The sequence below is a fragment of the Candoia aspera genome, chromosome 1 (genome assembly GCF_035149785.1).
Source record: "Candoia aspera isolate rCanAsp1 chromosome 1, rCanAsp1.hap2, whole genome shotgun sequence".
Taxonomy (NCBI): Eukaryota; Metazoa; Chordata; class Lepidosauria; order Squamata; family Boidae; genus Candoia; species Candoia aspera.
In genome coordinates, this window is record NC_086153.1 from 276,059,047 (window position 1) to 276,080,387 (window position 21,341).

General features: G+C 38.9%; 1 protein-coding gene across 1 annotated transcript in view; it reads right to left on the reverse strand.

The window, feature by feature from the left end:
• SLC8A3 (solute carrier family 8 member A3) overlaps window positions 1–21,341 on the reverse strand; it is a 148,324-nt gene that overhangs the window by 15,063 nt on the left and 111,920 nt on the right. The window contains exons 2-3 of the mRNA XM_063289831.1: window positions 18,414–18,517; window positions 12,428–12,445 (exon numbers count right to left, since the gene is read on the reverse strand). Coding sequence (XP_063145901.1) covers window positions 12,428–12,445; window positions 18,414–18,517 — 122 coding nt within the window. The remainder of the gene's footprint in view (window positions 1–12,427; window positions 12,446–18,413; window positions 18,518–21,341) is intronic.

A 21,341-nucleotide genomic window follows, 5' to 3' on the forward strand; every position in this document is an offset into this window, starting at 1 on the left:
ATTAAAAGGAATATACAAACATAAACCAAGAGAGTGACCTGGATAATTTTCCTATATTGGATTTACAAAAGAGGCTCGTTAAAGTTTTGATGAATCTTGTGAGAAAAGACAAAGAAAAAATGAAAAGAAATCAAGTTCTATGACATTATTTGAATGGACCAAAGATTAAGATTGTTAGAAGTAAAAGGAAGGAATATAAAGTTGGTTTATTTGATCAAGGTTAAAATAAATGTGTTGTTATCTCTGGTAACCCTTAATGGACTTTTGCCAACACCAGGACTGAAATGATGATGCTTTATGGATTAGTTTATAAATAAGAGATAGGATATGGAAAGAAGAGATCATTTGTTGTATTTTCAGAGAAGGTGATAAGTTACTAAAACTGTTTGTACTTGTTGTGAACAGGGAAATCACTTCTTTATATATTTCTTCTCTTTTTCTTTACTATATTTTTCCTATTTTCTCTTTCTTCCTTTCTTTTCTGCACCTACTACTATTTATTCTTCTACCTTTTTCCAGTTTGTATTAGTTTTTACTGTTGTAATTATAATCTTTAATAAAATTACTATTAAAAAAAGTTTGCCCAAGATTTTTCTTAAACCTGTACAGCATTATTTCTCACTGTTGTAATTGTTGCTCTTACTGCCCTATATCATGATTTTAAAGTGTTGAAAGTCCATTAAATAATACATTTTTTAAAATCTCCCAACTGCTATGGCCAATTGTAACATGGGGAAAATGTTTGGAAATTATCCCAATACCAGCTGGACAGATGCAGTTGCACACAATCTCTATTATATTTCATAAACTGGACATGCCCCATCCAGATAAATCTTGACCATAACCCATTAATTCTTTTGTCTTCTCCTCTATTTTACTAAGTCAAAAATTATATTACATGCATGGATGCGAACTGTTACTTTTGTACTGATGCCACAAATATTTTGTGACTATATTCTCTACAGTATATATTTATGACTGTATGTGTATATATGTATGTATTGTATGTTTGTGTGTGTGTGTATACTATAGATATACACACATATACACACACTATATACATATATATTGATGTATATAAGCATTTCCAAGGGGAAAAAATAAATAAATAAAAACCCACCTTCATCTGAGATAAATTCTTGTAGATAAGGATGACAAATAAAGGAGAAAACCAAGAAACAAAGATAATATCAAGAGGTGAATTATGAAAGGAAGTAAATTGATGAGATAAATCTGACTGAAATATACCAAATAATTTATCATGTGGTGTTTGTACATTCTTGTGTAATTTATACTAAGATATTACAAAATTCCTGCTGGAATTTCAGTTTAGAAACAGGTTTACAGGTGGCCAGCCCTGTCCATGGTGCTGAAAGTTGTTCAATTTTGAAATTATTAATCCTGTCAATGTTTCATTGTATGTTTTTCCTACAAGTTATTAAATGCTGCAACGTAATACAGTGCTTGATATTAGCACCAGATGTACTGTGGCAAACAATGGAAAACTGAAGAAAAACTTTATTTGCATAAGCGCTATATAAAAGTGCAGAAAATTAGAAAAGAGCTTTAAAGAACCCCTTAATTAAGCATAGATGTATTCAAATATCCTCTCCATTAATTAGCCACTTTAATGTTTTCTTATTGATTACATACATATGTACAAATGTTTGAGTAAAAATATTGGGTATAGTTGTTTAAATGTATTATATTTCACTGTCCTCCCCAAGTGTCCTTGTTTGCTTTTATTCTTTGTTTATTCTCATTTATCTTTTTATTTTTTATTTTTCTTCTTTATATTCCATTTGTTTCAATAAAAAGCAGTATATTATTTTTCAAAGATGTGGTTTACTAGCCCTCAAAATATATTGGTACATACTAGAATTGCGGTTTAACTTACCCCTCAAATTTTGAAATTTGGGGTGAATACAAAAACCTAGAAGTTGTGAACTCTTCACATCTCTGATATTAAATTGTGCAAAGATAGAATTGTACAGAGACCTGGTAGATACTGGACTACAAGCTGAAACAAGACAATTGATATGCAGAAATCTAATGAGCACTGCTTGTGCAAAATATTCAAGAACAGCTTTCCTCTACCTAGCACTCCCTGGACTTGCCTGGGACTATTACCACTTTCATGAAAATGGAAATCTATCTGAAAGCATGACAGCAACAGCTGCAGTTCTATATCCCTTACTAAGTAATAACCTCTATTCAACACAATAGCTTTTCGTTTCAGCAAAAAAAATCCAGTTTGTTTTATGTGCCGTCAATATTGCAAAAACTGCTTCCAATTTTAAATTCCATGGCTGTTATTGTTACTGTTAGAATTTATATCATGGCTTTCTGAGTATCAGAAATATTCAGTGTGGCATCATTTAAATTAATCTCTAAACAATATATTTAATTGAGAGTGACAACAAAGTCAAGAGGAATAAAAAAACAGCCAAGGTGTTTTACAACTTGCAGTAATTAACAGCAACAGTCCAGTCCTGGCTGCCCACCAAAGACCTGCAGTATCTCAGAAGAGCATTCCAGGTGCAACCGTCCTGCCAGTGTCACATTAAATGACCCACATCAGTGCTTGCAAAAGCAGCAGAGCATGTAGCTATGGTAACTAGCATCTTTTCCTCTGAACTTTCTCATCTCCCCTTTCTCTCTTGAATGCTCACCCTTCTTCTCTGAGCTGGCATACTACGCAAGCATAACACGGGGGTTTCTTCTGTATTCTGTATGAAGTGTTCAGGTTGTTTTGTGAGCCCAAAGTGCTTCAGATGATAAATCCTGCATGATTCCTGACCTCCAGAAATTATTCAGAACCAAAAACCTCTGCATAGACTTCATATATCATTAAAACTTCGCCTCAGCATAAAATGCCAGCTACAAAGTTTATTAACTCTACAAAGCCGGCATACATTACAAAGCATGTAAGTGTTCCTGTTTCAGGCAATGCCATCTTAATTTATCACTGCAAGAGAAACAAATCCATCCACCTTTTGGCGTCAGCAATATATCAAAGTGCCACAGCTACATTTGTCCCATCAAGTCTCTGGAATGGGGAATCCCCCCTCCCCCTTTTTATGCTGTGTGAGTTGGGAAGAGTGAACTCACCACCTGGAGTGAGCAGGCATTTTTTTCTTCCTGGGACCCAAAGTTTTGATGCTACCTGGGAAGGAGAGTTAAAATAGCCCCACCCTCTCCTTAACTGGAGGGTTTGATTTATGAAAAGGGAACTGAAAACACGCATGTGTGTAGGCGTGTGGAGAGAAAGAGTCAAGCCCAGAAGACAGCACTGATGCGGGACAAGAAACTCCAACCCAAAGGCAAGCACCTCAGCAGGGGTCTTCAGGCAGCAAGAGAAAACTTCAATTCTTAGAGCTGCAAGACCGCTGAGAGGCAGAGCTGAGAGACGGGGAGGAAGGGTGCCCAACTAGAGTCTGCAAAACCAAGCAAGCCTGCAAACTGAACCAAGCCCATTGTGTGTAGCAGCCCAGGTGCAGAGCTCTACAAACTAGCTCCAGAAACAGAGGACTGTGAGTGCTGGGCGGGGGAGGGGGGGAGAGAAAAGCCCATTCACAAGTTTAGAGGTAGTCCTCACTTAACAACCACAATTGGGACTAGAATTTTGAATCTTGATTGCTAAGCGAAGTGGTCATTAAGTGAATCCGACCCGATTTTACAACCTTTTCTGCAGCAGCAGCCCTTAAGCAAATCACTGTGATCATTAAGCAAACTACATGGTCGTTAAGTGAATCACACAGTTACCCATTGATTTTGCTTGCCGGAAGCTGGTTGGGAAGGTTGCAAATGGTAATCACATGACCACAGGACACTGTGATGGTCGTAAATGTGAACTGGTTGCCGTGACCACATGACTGGGGAGGGTGCTGTGGCAATCATAAGTGCAAGGACTGGTCATGTCGGTTTTTTCAGGACCATCATAACTACAAACCATCACTAAAATGGTTGTTAAGTGAGGACTACCTGTATAAAGGAATGCAAAGGGTGTTCACATTCAAACTGACTGAGACTGGCTACAAAAGCTGAAGACCTGGGGGAAAGATACACAGAAGAAATGGTTAAGACAAGACAACATAGTGCTAATATAGGAATAGGGACATAGAAATAAAACATAGAGTAGAATTTTATAGATTAAATAAGAATAGAAATAGAATAGTTGTAAACATATAGTAATAGGAAGATAGTACAATAAGATAGGGGTTTAATTTTGCACATTAAAAGAGTACTTCTGTGTGGGAAAAACAAGTGCAGTCTCTGTGTCTGTGTTCTCTACCATATTTAAAAAAACCCTAACAGTGAGTAAGAAATAGGTGCACAAAAGAACAGCGGTAGAAAGTAGATACTACTGTGAATGCCAGCCAGGCTCCTAATACTTTAATGTTCTCCTGTGTGTTAGAACAAGCAAGTGAGAAAGAATCAATGGGGTATATTCTTTATCACTCAGGTCATCATAGTAGAGGGAAAAATCATTCTTACTTATCAGCACCTTATAGAGAAAAAGCCAGATCAAAATTATGGTTTTTCATAATGATTACAGCTGCTCTTCACTTTTTGTCTCTTTGATGTCACAATGTCTGGATGATACTGGAACTTGGATATAGGGCCATATGCATGGGAACAATGTATTTAGCTGAACAATTCTTCCATGGACTTGAATTCTCATTTTCACTTACAGCCAGCATATATATCAGAGCCACCCTGTGGAGGCCACTTGAAATAGCTCCATGGGATCAAGTAGTAAGTTATTCATGGGCATTACAAAGTGAACCTATTGATTTTCTCCATACCAATGGGAGGAAAATTATCACATCTGGGGAGATATGGAAAAAAACCAACCACATATCTATGCCTTCCTCAGTCTGGGTCTAGATGCTCTGGTTTGTGGACCATTTGCAAAGTCAGCCCACGTCTAACATGTGATAAACCAAATATGAAGTTATTAGAATGCAAATAATTGTTGCAATTATCTCCAGTGTAAGTTGATAAAAGGCATTCTGAGGCAAGGCATTGCTCGGTCTACAATGCTGCATCCAAGAGTAGCTTAGGGGTGTGCACTTACCAAGGTACACATTCTTCACACCCATGCAAATGGACTGCAAGGTCATGAGCTCTCCATGATTTGGTAATCCCTGAGTTGGTTGCAAAGATTTGACAGACTGTGTGGCCCACTATGCTCACCCAAGAACAAGGAAGTAAAAGGGTCTTTGGAAACCCCTCCCCATTTTGCCTACATAATTGCTCCTGCTGCTTCACTCTTAGTAAAATTCTGGTGCCTCTGAGTGATAGTTTCTGAACTGCCTGCACATACCCCATACTTCTGAAGAATCAAAACTCTCTTCTCCTGCTGACTAAAACATAGGATGACAACGGTAAGAACAATAGCATCGAGTACTGGTATTGCAGAAGCCCATTTTTTTCTGCTCCTGGCAGTCAAGGCACTTCACAAAGAGCACAATACATGCACTTGTGGGGGGAGGGGTAGAAGGAAAGGAAGGCACAATGAAACAAGACCCCACAGTTAAGTACTGTAGAGTACACTGAAAACATGAGTTTTAGGCACTGTTTCCAGTTGGTTAATGTCCATAAGGCAGGAGAAAAAAGCTAATGACTGAGGGAGTGGGGCAGGTCAAGTCTGTCAAGGTGAACACTGCCAAGCTGTAACTTAATTACTAACCTTCCTGATTTGTTAGCCTTGGTACTCAGATTTCAACATGGATTGCACCCTAGACTCTTAGCTGCCAACTCCAATTAGTCTGAAGATGCCAAGCAGGGGAATGAACCTGTCAGCATTTCCTTGATTCCCATCCCTGCTTTCCAGGTATTGCAAAAGTTTAGGGAGGAAAGAATTCCGTTTTTAGCACCTCTCATGCAGATCTAAGCATGTGCTAAAGGACAGAAAGCTGATAAGATACTCTCTTTCTTGACAAGGAGAAACAGACAATGCATTTCCAGGAAGATCAAGAAGTTCCTCTTATTGAAATAGGCTCCTAACCAAAAGAAAAAAAACACCCTTAATTGCTTTATTTTATGGACAAAAACAAAAACACCTGCTTAATTAAGTACCTAATTTATTTAAATAGACTTTGGTCATAAGACTTGCCATGAAGACTGCCATTTGCCATTTCTGAGGCACACCTTTCAGCCTCACTTATCATCAGGGTGGTGAACAGTAAATTAGATAAATGCAATACATTAGATAAAAGTTTGACGCTGACACCATATTAAAATATTAAAATGACCAAAAGCCATTTAAACGGCTGAATTGAAGAGATGTGTCTTGGTCTTTTTAGAAGCAGTGAGTTGGATGAATGATATTGCAAATTTTCTTATCCCTCCCTGGGAGCAGAAAAAGTAAAATGGGATGACAGCTAGAGGGTGTGAATTCCATGCCTGGAATGCTAAGCCATGGGAATGAAACCTCTAGATAGGGATGAGTGTGACTGGTGTTGAATGATAGCTAACATTACAAAGTTGCTCCAAGTTAGTGATTAATTTTATATAATGTCTGGTGGTATACCTGCTTTGCTGTGTTCCATATAGTATGGTATGTATATTTTAATTTGTACCATTCTACAAATTATCTTAAGTATTGTTAGTCCTGCAAAAAAAGTAACACATGTTTTGCACATGAAATTCAAGAAAAGTCAGAAGGCTGATCTTAAGGACTCCCAAAGCTTTGAAAAGCAGAGAAACTGTAAGATAGAAAATATGGATATAAGAGAGAAAGAAAGAAGGAAGCAGGAAGCTGAAAAGTCAAGCCAATAAAAAACCTATACAGTGCAGAATACTGGAAGGGGGAAGGGCAAAAATTAAAAGTAGCGTTCCTTAGTTGTATGTTTTTCAGCTGTGTTGGATTTCAAGATGCATCATTGCCAGCCAGCATGATACAATGGCTGGAAATTATCAGATTTGAAGCCCAATTCATCTGAATGACACCAGGTTGGAGAAAGCTGAATTTATTTATTATTCAAATTTTGCTACCGCCCATCTCCCCCAAAAGAGGGACTCTGGGTGGTTATTAAAGGCAAAAAGGGAATTAAAGGCAAAAAAGACAATGACAAGCTTCAGTGTAATCTTCGTATAATTTTTTCCAGCACTCCTGAAATGCTTGCATTTTCTAAATCTAACATGACACAGAGTAAGTGAAAATGTCATCTCCATTCTTTACTTATTAGTCATGATCTGTCCTGTGCAGGAACAGATGCATTTTTTTATATTGCTCTGGATATGATCTGTCACAGATAAACAGAATTTGAAGCACAATGTCCACATGTCCAAGAGATGTCAATGCAACCTTTGAAAAGGAGACCAATTGCAGAAGTTAACAGAAATAGCAACTTGACAGTTCATCTGAAGCAAGAAGATTCTACCTAGAGTGCATGTGGTGTGGAAAAAGACTTGGCACAATCTTCTGGGCATCCTTCTTTCCTAACATGGTCAGAATTTCCAGTTCCTCACTTATTAAGGCAAGAGCAACTTCCTACAGAGACAAGCAAGAGAATTATCCAGTGCTTTCTGCCATAAGAGATAAAATCTGGGCATGAGAAGGGGTAGAATTGCATTATTTTAATACATATTATTTGGTTCAAGGAGAATTAATTAAATTAGCACACTACTGAATTAGAGCTACACAATTACTATGGGGACAGCTGTGACAGATTTTCTGAAATGAAGAGCTGCTAGAATTCTAAGTAGAAAGTATTTAGGCTTCCATTATTCTCATGATGATTTTTTTGGACACGGGATTCACATGACTGTACAACCTAGCAAAGAAATGGCTGTAGAAATCCTTTCCTATATACACACAGGAAGTCACTAATCATACTGGCTTCCTCAGGCTTGATTCTATATTAAGATGGAGATGTACATTTATAAACAGTAGATCATTCATATATATGTACTATATGTATGTGTGTATATACCCAAACCACATACCCACCCACCCCGCAGACACTATTGTATAAACTTTTTTGCCATAGCCATAAATCTCTTGAGTACTAAAAAAAAATTAAATAAAGGGAATCATGCTGACTGTGGTCAGCAGATGAGTTATATAGTGATTTCCACTGTGGTTGCATCAATGGTCTAAGTTCTAGGCCCAGGGACTTATAGCAGAGACTTCTTTCCTTTTCCCATGAAAGTTCCCTGCACTGTTCCCATCATCAGCAGTGAGATAAGATTCAAATGTTGGTGTGGTTGCTTAATGTACACTACAGTACATGGAATGAGAAGGAGGCACCATATTTTCTGCTTAAGGCAGCAAATGTCTCGCAATTGTTCGGCTGGTGGTGGTGGTAAGAAACTCTATTTTTTGCTTTCGGCTCTGAAGAAAACAACCAGCAGTTTCCTCCAAAATCTGCCCTGTTAAAAACTTTCTTCTATGATGCTTTTGAAAAACAAAACAAAACAAAATCATTCTGTTTTGTATCTCTCCATTTCCTCAAAACACAAATAACTTAGTTATACTGAACATGGATTTATTTCAAATACTTCTCTCAGTAGTATTCTTTAAATCAGACAAAAACAGGTTCCAGAGCAGGAACCCATAGTCCCAATAATTCTGGATTATTTTATATTTTATAGGTGTATTTATACATTATGTAAGATATCTTGTTTTTATATTTTAATCTTTTTAGCTTTATTGTAAACCACCCAAAGTCCCTCTTTTGGGGGAGATGGGAGGTGATGAAATTTGATAAATAAATAAATTTCATTTATTTAATCATTTATTTTAATTACATCTATACAGTAAGACACCCTAGAAGACATCCTTGACTTATCAACTAAAAGGAGAATAAAGTCATCTTCTGAACTCCTGTGATAGTTGGTAATAGAGGCAAAATTATAGTAAGTCCTTGTGCCAAGTGAATAAAAGGGCCAATGCAGGAAAACATTAACAACTGATTGACTTCCCTCAATGGTCAGGGCCAGAGATGTTTTTGCAAAGGGATGAAGGCAGCACATCACACCTAGCTAAACAAAAGCTCTCTTAAGTGATGAGTAAAGAATATTGGTGAGGTAGGATGCTGTTGAAAAAGGACTGCCAGAGCAAGCATCTATTATCCAAGATTTAATCCTTGATGAAAGCGCTGATCTCCTGTGGACCACGGAGACCTGGAATTAATGGAATTAATCTCTTCACTAGTCTAATTTGTAGTACAGCAGGCTAGACCTAGAAAGCAGCGAAGTAGAGAGGTCCATAGACATTCCATCTCATTGACAAGATGCTTTGTCTAGCAGTCTACTAATTCTGAAACCAAGTTGCTGCATTTAGTGGATGGTGCAGAGTTGTGGCAGACTGTGGGCATGTAACCTTGACAATGGTTTGTCCTCTTATTTTGGATTACTTTTTATTTGTACATCTTGAAGAGGTGGATATGATATGAAGCATCCTCATGCACTTACTTGCCCCATGCTCCTTTGGCTGATTAAATCCCATAGTTAATGGAGATGATCAGTGCTTCCTTGCAAGACAGATGTTTCTCCCCCGTGTAGAGGAGGAAGTAATAAGACTTTTCCCGAAGAAACACTCCTTTCTTACAAATGAGATTTGTATCATTATAGGCCAGTCGCAAATATTCAATTTTTTGGAAAGGTAATCGAGAAGGTAGTGGCCCCATAACTCTAGACATATCTAACTGACACAGATTTTCTGGATACATTTCAATTGGGCTTCCAGCCAGGATATTATTTATTTATTTATTTACAGATTTCTATCACTGCCCATCTCCCCCCAAAAGGGGGACTTTGGGTGGTTTACAATAAAATCAACAATTAAAACCATAAAAGACATAAATTACAATATAAATAGAGAATATATAGCACTGAAAGGGTTTTAGTCACTTTGGTAGATGACCTATGCCAGAAACTGAATGTAGAGGCTTTGGCCTGTTAGTTATCCTGGACTTCTCTGTGGATTTTGAAAATGGTATCCTTGTGGGTCACCTTCATGTCAGGCTACATCCAGATGGTGGGGCTGACCGAGTACACTTCCATATCTAGGCCAATGATTATGGTATCCCAAAGAGTTTCACCTTGTCTCCCATGCTCCCATCACCATTTATGCAAAACTGCTGGAGACATCATCTTGTAGTGGGGTGTCATCAGCATGATGATACCCAGCTCTATTGCTCCTTAGTATCCAATTTCAAGGAAGCAATCCATACCCTTGCACAATGTATTTTACTAATTGTCTGGGAGGGGAATGACTTGCAATTTAATTCAGAGAATATGGAGGTGCTATTGGTAAAGAGTGAACTGGGCTCAGGGACTGAGGTTCAGGAATGTTATGCACCTCAGGTTATACTCCACCTGAAAGAGCATGTTTATAATTTTGGAGTGTTCCTTGATTTTTAACTAACACTGGGTTTGCCAGTGGTGGCTATGATAAAGAGTGCCTTTGCACAATTATGTCTGTAAGAGAGTTGCCTCCTTCCTGAGTCAGTTAAATTTAACAAGAGTTATCCGTATCTTGGTTACATCCAATCTTAACTAATATAATGTATTCTATATGCTGAAAAGTGTTCAGAAGTTGCCATTGGTGTAAAATACAGAGCAGTTAGGCTGCTAATCTATGAAAGATGTAGAGACATTATGCCTGTGATGAAAGCTCTGCACTGGCTACCTATTGCTTACTAGGAACAATTTAAGATATCTAAAGCCCTAAACAGCTTCCGGCTTATCTGAGGGACCACTTCTCTCCTTAGGACCTTATCTAGTCATTAACAGCTGCAGGAGAGACCCTTTTGGAGGTGCCTCTGCTGTTCAAGGCTATCATTCTGGCATCTGGGGAGGACCTTGCCCTGCATTGCCCGCAGGCTGTGGAATGAAATCCCTCAAGAACTGGGTTTGATCTTCACTCTCTCACTGTTCAGAAGAATCTGTAAAGATGCTTCTCTTTCACCAGTGTGTGTATGTATGTATGTATGTATATGTGTCTGTGTGTGTATGTATGTATATATATATATATATATATAAATACACACACACACACAGAGTATATATATGTGTGTGTGTGTATATGTATGTGTATATATATATATATATATATATATACACACACACACACACACAAACACTATAGACAGACAGACAGACAGACAGACAGATATAGATATATATATGTGTGTGTGGGTGTATGTGTATATTTATTTTATTGTTTTAATATCTATGTTAAACTTTTCATATTGTTTGTGCTCTTAAATTTTGTTCACCACTTTTGAGTGCTTACCAGATCAGAGAGGTAGAATACCAATTGAATAAATGAATAAAAACTCAGTCTGCAGCACATGCTTGAGAGTTTGAGAGAACTGGCTTGCTGTAGTGGTTCAAGTGCTGGACTAGACACGGGGAGACACTCACCTGTAGTTCCAGTCCCCCCCGAGGCCTGAAGGCCAGCTGGCTGGCTCTGGGCCAGTCACTCTCTCCTAGCCCAACCCACTTCACAGGTTGTTGTTGTTGTTGTGGGGAAAATACAAGGGAGGAACATTATGTATGCTGCCTTGAGTTGTACAAAATAATGGCAGGATATGAATCAAATAAACACCTAAATAAATAACTATTGAGGGCAGCTTCCTGATTTATTGAATTACAATTCCCATATGAGGAGGATTATGGGAGGTGTAGTCCAACACATCTGGAGAGGACCAGAGAAGGCTGCTGTAGGAGACAAACAATCATCAATGCAATCACTTGGGACAACCAGTACTGATTATTCCTACTCATTTACTCAAGATCCCACCCCTTTCCCTCTCATTCCATGCAAACAAAATGGTGCAGAGCGATCCAGGGGGAGTGGGACAAATGACAAAAGTATCATTGTATTTCAAATCCCGCCCCTTTTGTAAAGCATCGTGGCATTGAACAAACATACAACAGGGAGAGCATGTACGGCACAATGGCGAGGTGCTACTTTCATCTCTTTTTATGAAAGTATCAGATCCTGCAGATGCTTCTGGAATGGCATACTGTCATTCCATGTGCAGCTCACTGAGTTGGAATGACAAGGCTGAAATCAGGAAAATGAACCATTCTCCTTGTCTGCATCGGCTAGGATATCTGAGCATGTTCATGCTCATCTGCGCACAATGAACTCGTCCCTAAGGGTTCACCATGGCGTGCGGCAGGTTCCCTCAAGGGCGTAGAGAACAGAGGTGCGATCCCAGTTCCAATGGCCCTCAGCTCTTTCTGTGCAGCTGAACACCCTTCATTTGTAGCACGGGCTTAGGTTCATGCGGTGTATTCTCAGCATTGGTATCGGCACTACACGTTGTAGGGAAACCCTTGACGCACGAAGCCATGCCAAAGGAAAGACAACATTTGAAATCTAGGCTGTAGATAAGAAAAGGACAGGGCCGAAATCGAGACAGAAGGAGAAGGGAAAAGAAAAAAGAAAAAAAGGACTTACCTTGAGTCAAGAGGAGTGCTATATAAAAAGAAACAAAAAAGGAAGGAGGGGACAGAGTTATTATTTTCTGTGTGACAGGTTCATAAGCATTTTGCATACGACTCTATTAAATAATAATGAGCTTGCTTGATGTAACGATGGCTTTTTGGTAGACTCATGGTAGAAGCAGGTTTGTAAGCATGCGAGGGAACCACAACATGGAGATGAAGCTGTATCAAACAGGTGCATTTGTCAGAGCTTCAGAGGTTTCCCCTTTCCCTCATGAACAAAGGTGCAGGCAGTGGGGTGGGAGGGACAGGACTTGAAGAGGTGAGGACAGTGGAGGCGGTCAGTGTACGAATTTGGAGTACAAGACCAGAATCTGGGGCAAGCCATGCTCACCCCAAATATCTAGTGCAGTGTTTCTCCACCATGGCAACTTTAAGATGTGTGGACTTCAACTTCCAGAATTCCCCAGCCAGCATTGCTGGCTGGGGAATTTTGGGAGTTGAAGTCCACACATCTTAAAGATGCCAAGGTGGAGAAACACTGATCTAGTGGCTTTTTTGTTGTTGTTGTTTCCTTCGAGTCAATGTTGACTCCTGGTGGCTGCTTGGATTAGTCCCTGCAGTTTTCTTGGCAATATTTTTGGGAGTGGTTTGCCCCTGCCTTCTTCTGAGGGCTGAAAGAGAGTGACCGGCCCAAGGCCGCCCAGCTGGTTTTGTGCCTAAGGTGTGACTAGAACTCGCTGTCTCCTGGTTTCCAGCCTGGTACCTTAACCACTACACCATACTGGCTCTCAGTACTGGCTTAAGGAAGGTATTTCCACCAGTTAAAACTCTTTAGATTGCCTACACCTAGGGGAGTAACTTTGGTTTCAGTAAAAAATAATATGGAAGTCAGAGAGATGCAATGATTCACACTTAGAAATTAAATTTGTATCACCTTAGCTGAATTACTGTCACTCAATGGGGAATGAAATATCACCTTACCTAGCTTGCATACTTGCTTTGCCACTTCTTTTATGGGGCTATTACTACTAGCTTGCAAAAATCCAGTACTGTAACTCCTAGATAGCAACGAAGAGATACAGGAATACTCGAAGTGATTTCTGCCATCTTGTGATCATCCAGATTTTTTCAGTCCAGTTTTGGCAGTCCTACTCACTTAGCAACTGTGTTAAATGTGAAGTTCCTCTTATAACTGTTCCCAGACACAAGTAATTTTGATAACAGGGCCCTAAATGGAAGAATAAGTGAAGCCTCCCCCATAACCTATTGTCTCAACTTTTTAAAACTTCCACTGTATAAGTTATAGATCATTAGAGAACTTTGAAGTGATCCTGGGAATTTAAACAAATTAAATTTGCTTCTCTTGGCCTCTTGAAATCAAGAGCTGAGATGGGAGGGTTTGGAGAATAGTGTTGCAAGGAATGGCTTTTAATTCTAAACTCTGAACTCTCAGTTTGTGGTTTTGGTCTATCAAGGCTGATTAGGATAACCAGTTCATCCTAAGCCTGCCAAAGAGCTGTGATACCGGTAACGAGAAATAACTCGGCTCAACTAAATATGAATCCTGAAAATCCTTTCTGCTATGTTCTTTTAATTTCTATTTGCTAATTGATAGTATACTTCTGATAGGAATGCTCTATTAATAGTATTTTTAATTTGGATTATAAATGTTCTTTTAAGTGCCAAGATTTCTAATTTAATCTCATTGTACTCCCTTCCATTTCATATACCTCAATATGACTCTTAGAATTTTATTTTCTATTAAGAATTAATTTCTTATGTTTGTGCAATTAATTCTAAAGGCAACTATCTTAACTTCTACATTCACTCTGATTTATTCATCTGTATTCCTTTGTTCGTATGAAAAGTAGCTTTAGCAGGAAGGATGAAACATTAGCTTGATTTTCAGAGAAGAATCTGGAGAAGTATGACCATTTGGAATAAAAACTGAACCACAAGTGTGAAACAGGAGCTGAACTTTGCCCCTTTAGTTTTGCAGATTTGTTCTGTTATTTGTAATCTGATTCCAAGGACTAGAGGAAACCTAATCTACACCATACCATTTCACTGAATGCTATGTTAGTGAAATCCATATAAGCTGCATGTCTTAACTGGCCCAGCCAGTTGCAGCTGAAGAATCTGAGTGAAGCTTCAGGCTTAACAGAAGTTTATGAGATGAGATGGGAGGCTCTGGAGAATAGCATTGCAAAGAATGGCTTTTAAAAAGAAGCCTGAATCTCTCTGTAGTTTTGACCTTGAATAAATGACATCTCCTGCTAACAATGCTGCATGGGTTTTGCACAGAAACATCCATTAAAGAAGGCACCCGGTACTTAAAACCTATCCAAGTACACTCAGTAAACAGAATTCGGAATGGTTAAAGATGCTCTTTCAAATACATTCATTTTTGTAGGGCCATTTGATACTTGTTCAAGACAGCAGCCAAAAGGCTATTTGAATTGTAACAGTGTTGTGACTGTACCTTTAACATAGCAGGAGAAAATTCAGGATGGAACTAGATTTGACAGGGCTATTTTCAAACATAAAATGAAGGCAGGAATGTCATATTTTAGCAGTATAAAGCAGGGGCAGTCCATCTGGTATGCTCCAGATATTTTGGACTTCAATTCCCATTAGCCTGATCCAGCATGGACAATGGCAAGGAGATGGGAAGCTGTGGTCTAGAACATCTGGAAAATATTGGATTGCTGAGGGACTCTTCCTCAGCTGGCACCCCACGTCCCTCAAAACAGTTAATTGGGACATTTTTCTGCTTTCTAGCTCTGACATTGGAAAGCTGGAATGGAAAACACTCACTGGAGCAAAGGACTGGAGGAAAGCACAAGGGGATGAGGTCAATCTTCCTTTCTTACACATACCTTTTATTATTATTTTTTTAAAAACCACCCACCCACCTTCCCACAGCCTCCTGCATATGTGAATAGAATGTACCCATGAAAGGAAATACCTCTCCAGTACTTACATCTTGTTGGTCCCAAAGCTGACTTTCTCCCCCTGAGGTTTGGCTTGTGCTCCTTGCTACAAGTAGGGCCACAAGAGTAATAGACTTAAAACTTGCATCTCCTGAAGACCTGAGATCTCTGACTACCATCTGTGCTTCAGCCTAGTAAAAGAGTGCTTATCTCTCTTTCATTTCTAATATCGTGCATGAATATTTGAAGAATGCTACAAATGAAGCTTCAGGAATGAAGAGCGGGATTTTAGCTTTTTATTGGGGGATGGACACTGCTCACAGAAGCAGGAAAATGGTTTATGGGCCACAGCTTCCTTTGCTATAAAAAAGAGTTCAACCAGGGGAACTCAATTCTGGTTTGTAGTAGACCTTATAAGCCCAAGCTTGGAGTCTATTAAAGTGTTGGCACATTCTACTCATCACTCATTAGTGCATCTCTGTCTTAAAGTCACATCGTTCAAGACGTGAGAACACAAAACTGCGGCATGAGACCCTAACAAGGCATGTAACATTAGCCTGGGGAAAGATGATCCAACATTTCTACAGCTCATCAACTTCCTCTTCAGTTGTTTCAGTTCCCTTAGTCAGAGTGCACAGTGTGTTATCATCTACCATTGGTGTGAGAGGGAGAATCCTGGCCTTCAGAATTTCTTTAACAATAATTGTGTCTGTGTATGAATGGCATGCATTTGTAAAATGTCTTTTTTATATGCCTTCTCTGTCACTACCCCGCTTTTCTGGAATAGTGGACATCTGATTGTACCCTATGCTTTTGTTGCTCAATAAGGCCATTAAGACTTGGCTGTTTCAGCGAGTCTTTCAGATCTGAAAGATAGAATAGTTTCTCCTGTAGGGAAATATTTGTTGACCGTGGAACTTCCCAGTGCTAACAGTTTGTTGTTGTTGTATTAATTAATAGTGTTATTATTGTCACAATTATTTTGTATCCTTTTAATCTGATGAGTAGATGAGGTAAGTAAGCCAGTTGGAGCCATTTATTGATTGGAATGGCACATAAACCCAGTAAGTAAAAAACTGGCTTTTCTGGAAGGTCTTTAGGAACTGTGGATCCATCAACACTTACATATTTGTTACTATAGCTTTAATGTTTAAAAGTAATATATTATTTATTACTGTTATTTTAATATCAATAAACTGCCTAAAGTCCACTAGGACTGAGGCAGTGGATAAACTGCACAAGTAAGTAAACAATCAAACAACCTCTGGCCTATGATTTGCCGATTCCAGCGGAACACCATCTCAGTGGAATGCATAATATAGAGAGCACTGTCCTCCTTTCAAATAGTATCACCATATTCTCATGAGTTAAACTGTTTAAACTTCACATGAATATGAACTGCTGGATGTACAAAGATCACATGAAAAATTCCATGTGCATGGGCTGGTGGTGGTAGGGTGTAGGGATGGGGGTGGGGGAGAGAAAAAGAGAGAGAGAGAGAATGAGAGAGAATGAGAGAGAGACAGAGGAGAACCCAGAAATTTGGAGTATGAAAGAACTCCAGAAAAGATGGAAGTTTACATCTAAGGAATAATCAGAGTAATATAATTTGGGTCCTGAAAGCCCAGCAATGAATAGCTGGTGACAGACTTCCCAGCTCAAAAAGGAGGGGTTTGGTATTTAGCTTAAATGTCTCAATTTTAAGTAAGAATTAATTGCATTTTGTCTTTGGACAATTGTTTTGTATTGCCCCTTGAATGAAGAATAAAACATAAAACTAATGGTAGAACCAGTAGCAGTATGCTGCTATTACAAATACTTAAGAGCTGTTATTTCTTTGTTTTTCAAGAGAGTTAGCTCCATAGTTCAGAAGCATCAGTGGTAAACCACCTTCCTCAGAAGGCTAAAATAGTCTGAGTGTTTGTACAATGTATGAAATATTCTTTATTGATCTACATCATTTAATTTCCATGCATTGTTATAGGCATCTTTTTTTATGAGCTTTATCTGTTACTCACATTTTGTGATGGTGAATACAAAATATTTTGCTTGTTGATTGAAAGTCCACTAGACCTTTCTTGATGTGACCCATTAGAGTGAAGAACTGTTGTGTAGAGACTCTTGAAACATCCAAGAGTGGACAAATTTGTGAAACCTCTGGGATCCACAAGCAGGTCAACAAACTTAGCAATGGCAGCTTAAGACAGATTTCCTCAAGCTGGTGGCCCTCCAGATCTGTTAGCCCTCTCGAATTTGCAGCCGACATGGGCCTTTTGGCGAGTGGTCCAACACATTTGGAAGGCAGTAGGTTAAGGAAGACTGTCTCAAAACATGCTTTAATTTCCATCTTGGATGGAGTTCTATGTTGCTGATGTGCTTATGTGTCTTTGATGAAACCCTGTGGAAGTACTTCCTAACATTAGTTCTATAAAATTGTATTATAAAGTATTTTGCTCCAGTTGGAGATGTTTTTTTGGCACCACAGAAGGGAATTAATTGCAAACATTATTTGCTGTTACTGTTGGCAGCACTTGTTAACTGTGATTCAAATATATACTTACATATATATCCATATATTTTTATAAGAAAAATAATCAGTAGCTAATATTAATTACAAAGCCATATGAAGAGAATTAAAAAAAAAAGACAGGGACCATTGTGCAAAGTTCAGAACTGGGGAGCAAGCTGAAGAGGCAGCCATGCAATTTAACACATTCTTCTGAGAAAAGGACTTTCCATCTCAGTGTAAGAAGGGGAGACGAGATTACATCAAAAAGATTACCAAATGGAGCACAGGGGGGAAAGGAGAGCAAAAAGAAGGAGACGGATCCAAATGCATGGACGTTCAAACAGCCTGTAAGGCACAAGCACTGCACACAAGGAGGATCTTAAGCTAGGCTCAAAATGCAGAGATGGGACCGAAACAGGGTGAGAGCGAGAATATAGGATGGAAAAGAATACAGCTTGGTCTGTGTAAAAATCAAAGAGAAAAAGGTGGAGCAAAAAAGGTTGTTTTTGCAATCTGTATTTGCTTGGTTTCTTTTTCAAAAAAGGATCTCACACCTGATATTCCTCGTTCCATCCATTTCGGTTCACCAAGGACAATGAAGAAATTCTCCTGCCTTTCGTATTCCTCCTCATCTACTATTTTAACCCTTATGGTCTTCCTGTAGGGACAACAAGAAAAAGATGTGTGTACAGTGGGTAGCCTGGTTGGGAGCAAATTCAACAGCAGCAGCAGCAGCAGCAGTCGGCACCACCACCACCACCACACCTTCTCACATGCAGCCTGTTTCTGCCACTGTCTTGGTGGTGTTTCACTTGCTTTCTAGGACATATCAGTTGGAGCTGATTTTTAGATGAGTTAAAGAATATCAGAGGAAGGAAGGAGGAAAGGAGGAAAGGAGGGAGGGGCAAAGAGTGAGGAAGAGGAACCTGGTCTATATTGATGGTTAGTGGAAGGTGACTTCTGCAGCACATTTAGTCAAATGTCACATGGTAATAACAGTTTATCAACTGGCTGAACTATGGCTAATCCAGAACAGCCTACAGGCAGAGATAGGACAAGCATCTTTAGTGTATTAGGTAAAAGGCCAATTTTTCTCTCGTTCACACCATTTTGCTGCCATCGCTTTTGAACTGTGGGTGGAGAGTGCAATAAGACAGCATTAAAATATCCTTTTAACATACATGCATGCACACGCACAGACTCATGCACAAAACACAGGCCAGGACTTTCCCATCCAGATCTTTTTCTGTGCAAGGGCAAAGTGGTTTCTTTTCTCATGCTTCATACAGTAGTTTCTATTGAGCACTGATAATTCATTTTTGCTGACTGAACTGCTCAGTGTTCATGAAATTCAATGTTAGAAGGTTATGAGCAGAACATAATGCAACCACGTGAGTATCGTAAAATGACACTAAAGAAAGAGACCCTAATAAGAATGAGCTTTGAAGTTGCAATTCTGTATCCATTTAGCTGGGAATAAGTGCTATCAAACTCAGTGGCATTTACATCCACATCAACATGTCTCAGAATTGCCCAGAAACTTTACTTCCTTTTCTTTTCTTTCCTAAATTTTCATTATACAAACATGAAGAATGACAAAGAATGAATACTGATGATTTCCCATTTTCCCTTGGAGGTTATCTATTTGTATTTATTGGGTTTCTACTTGAGCCCTTGGACCAGTTCTAACACAATCCTTTTTGTTATTTTCTCAAGGAAAGTGGCTGTGAATCCTAATTATTTCTTCCAATTTGTAGAAACTGCCACAAAAGAGCTAAATCCTGATATATGCCTGTATCATCAAAATGTTGAGAACTGAAGTAGAACATTAAATTGGCTGTTTAAACAAATGAGAAATCTGTGCCACAACAGATACCATCTTTGGAACTCTCCATATAAAATGCAAAATGGTGAGAAAATCTTGACTGTATTTTTAGGATTAATGATGATTTTCAGTTCTCACGTATAGTCATATGTAGATTGATTGCAGCCATTTTCTGATCAAGTCTCTCTACACAGGCAATGCAAATGCATTTAAGGGAAAGGCATTCTGGCAAAAAATATACTGTATGTGTTCCACTTCCCCACATCTACGCTTCTGCCCACAGGCTGTTGTCAGCAGCCTCCGTATCAGTTGGCCACACAGATGTCAGGCTAATACCAAAATAAATGTGTGATCCTGATTCTTGGGTGGTTCCATGAAAAAAATATTTTCACTCCAATACTTCATATAAAGTATCACAGCAGAACTTAGTCTCTGGATTAATCTAACAATTTGTAAGGTTGCAAAAAGTATGCTGAGGACCGGCCATCTAGAGAAAAATGAGCAATGTGTCTATACATGTGAATATGAAAGGGTGTGCTGTAGTGATCAGCACAAGTGAGAAGACCAAGTTCCAATCTCTGTTCAACCATCCATGCTGCTATTGGAGGAACTGGGCCAAGTCATTATCTCTCAGCCAACCCTAAATAAATAGCTTTTAATTAGAAGAAATATTTAGTCCCCTTCCAGGGTACATTGAACTGGCATGGATTTGAAGTAAAAATGCCAATTGAGTTTACAGGAAGATAAGATTGATATGTTAGCATGCTGGTCCATTGATTCATGAAATGTCTTGCTTTGTAAAGAAAAATGAATAACCATTTTCCTTTGCAAAGCAGGAAACTATTATTAGTATGCAGATCTTGGGACAATGATAGGTATGCTACGAGCTGAATGCTATGTGCAGGTTTAGCCTGAAGACTTCCAATATGCATATGTTTGCATCACGCTGCAGTGTTGAGCTCTATGGCCTATTTCTGTAATGTCAAAGATGGATTTGAAAACCCCAGGGCCCAGTTATTTCAAGAATACACTTTGGCATCCCTCAGTCACGCCAGCACACAAGCAAACATTGTTCCCAGCTAAACAAAGCACCATCTTGCTAACTTCCATCAGTACCATGTGACAGGCTGTGCAGATACAGCAGTGTAGATAGAGCGGTTGGAAAAGAAAAAAGAGGCTATTGAGAGTGAGAAAAGAAAGGTAGGAGATAAGAAAAAGAGGAAAGAAGAGTGTTAATGTTAGTTGGGAGAGCCAGTACTACACCTTTCTGAAAACTCATATCCACCATTCGAGGACCCATCAGCTCAATGAAGAAAGTCTTGTTTTTTTCATACTCCTCATCATCAATTACCTTGATGTGAATAGTTTTGCTGTGAATGGAAAAATAATGAGTGTCATAATGGGGAGAAGGGCTGAGCAAGCTGGGCAAAAGAGGGAGAAAGGAGAGAATTTAGATGGTCAAAGCTTACTCACCCATTATGAAAAAAACCAAAAGGATTTAAATTTTTACATCCTGGCTAGCTAGTCTGGAAGAACATTTGCATAGACAATGGAAACAGATTGTCAAAATGTATTCTGGCAAAAACATCTCAGATATCCAGTCGTCTCTTTACTCATATCTAGAATTCTACTGGCAGCTTACACATTTAATTAAAAG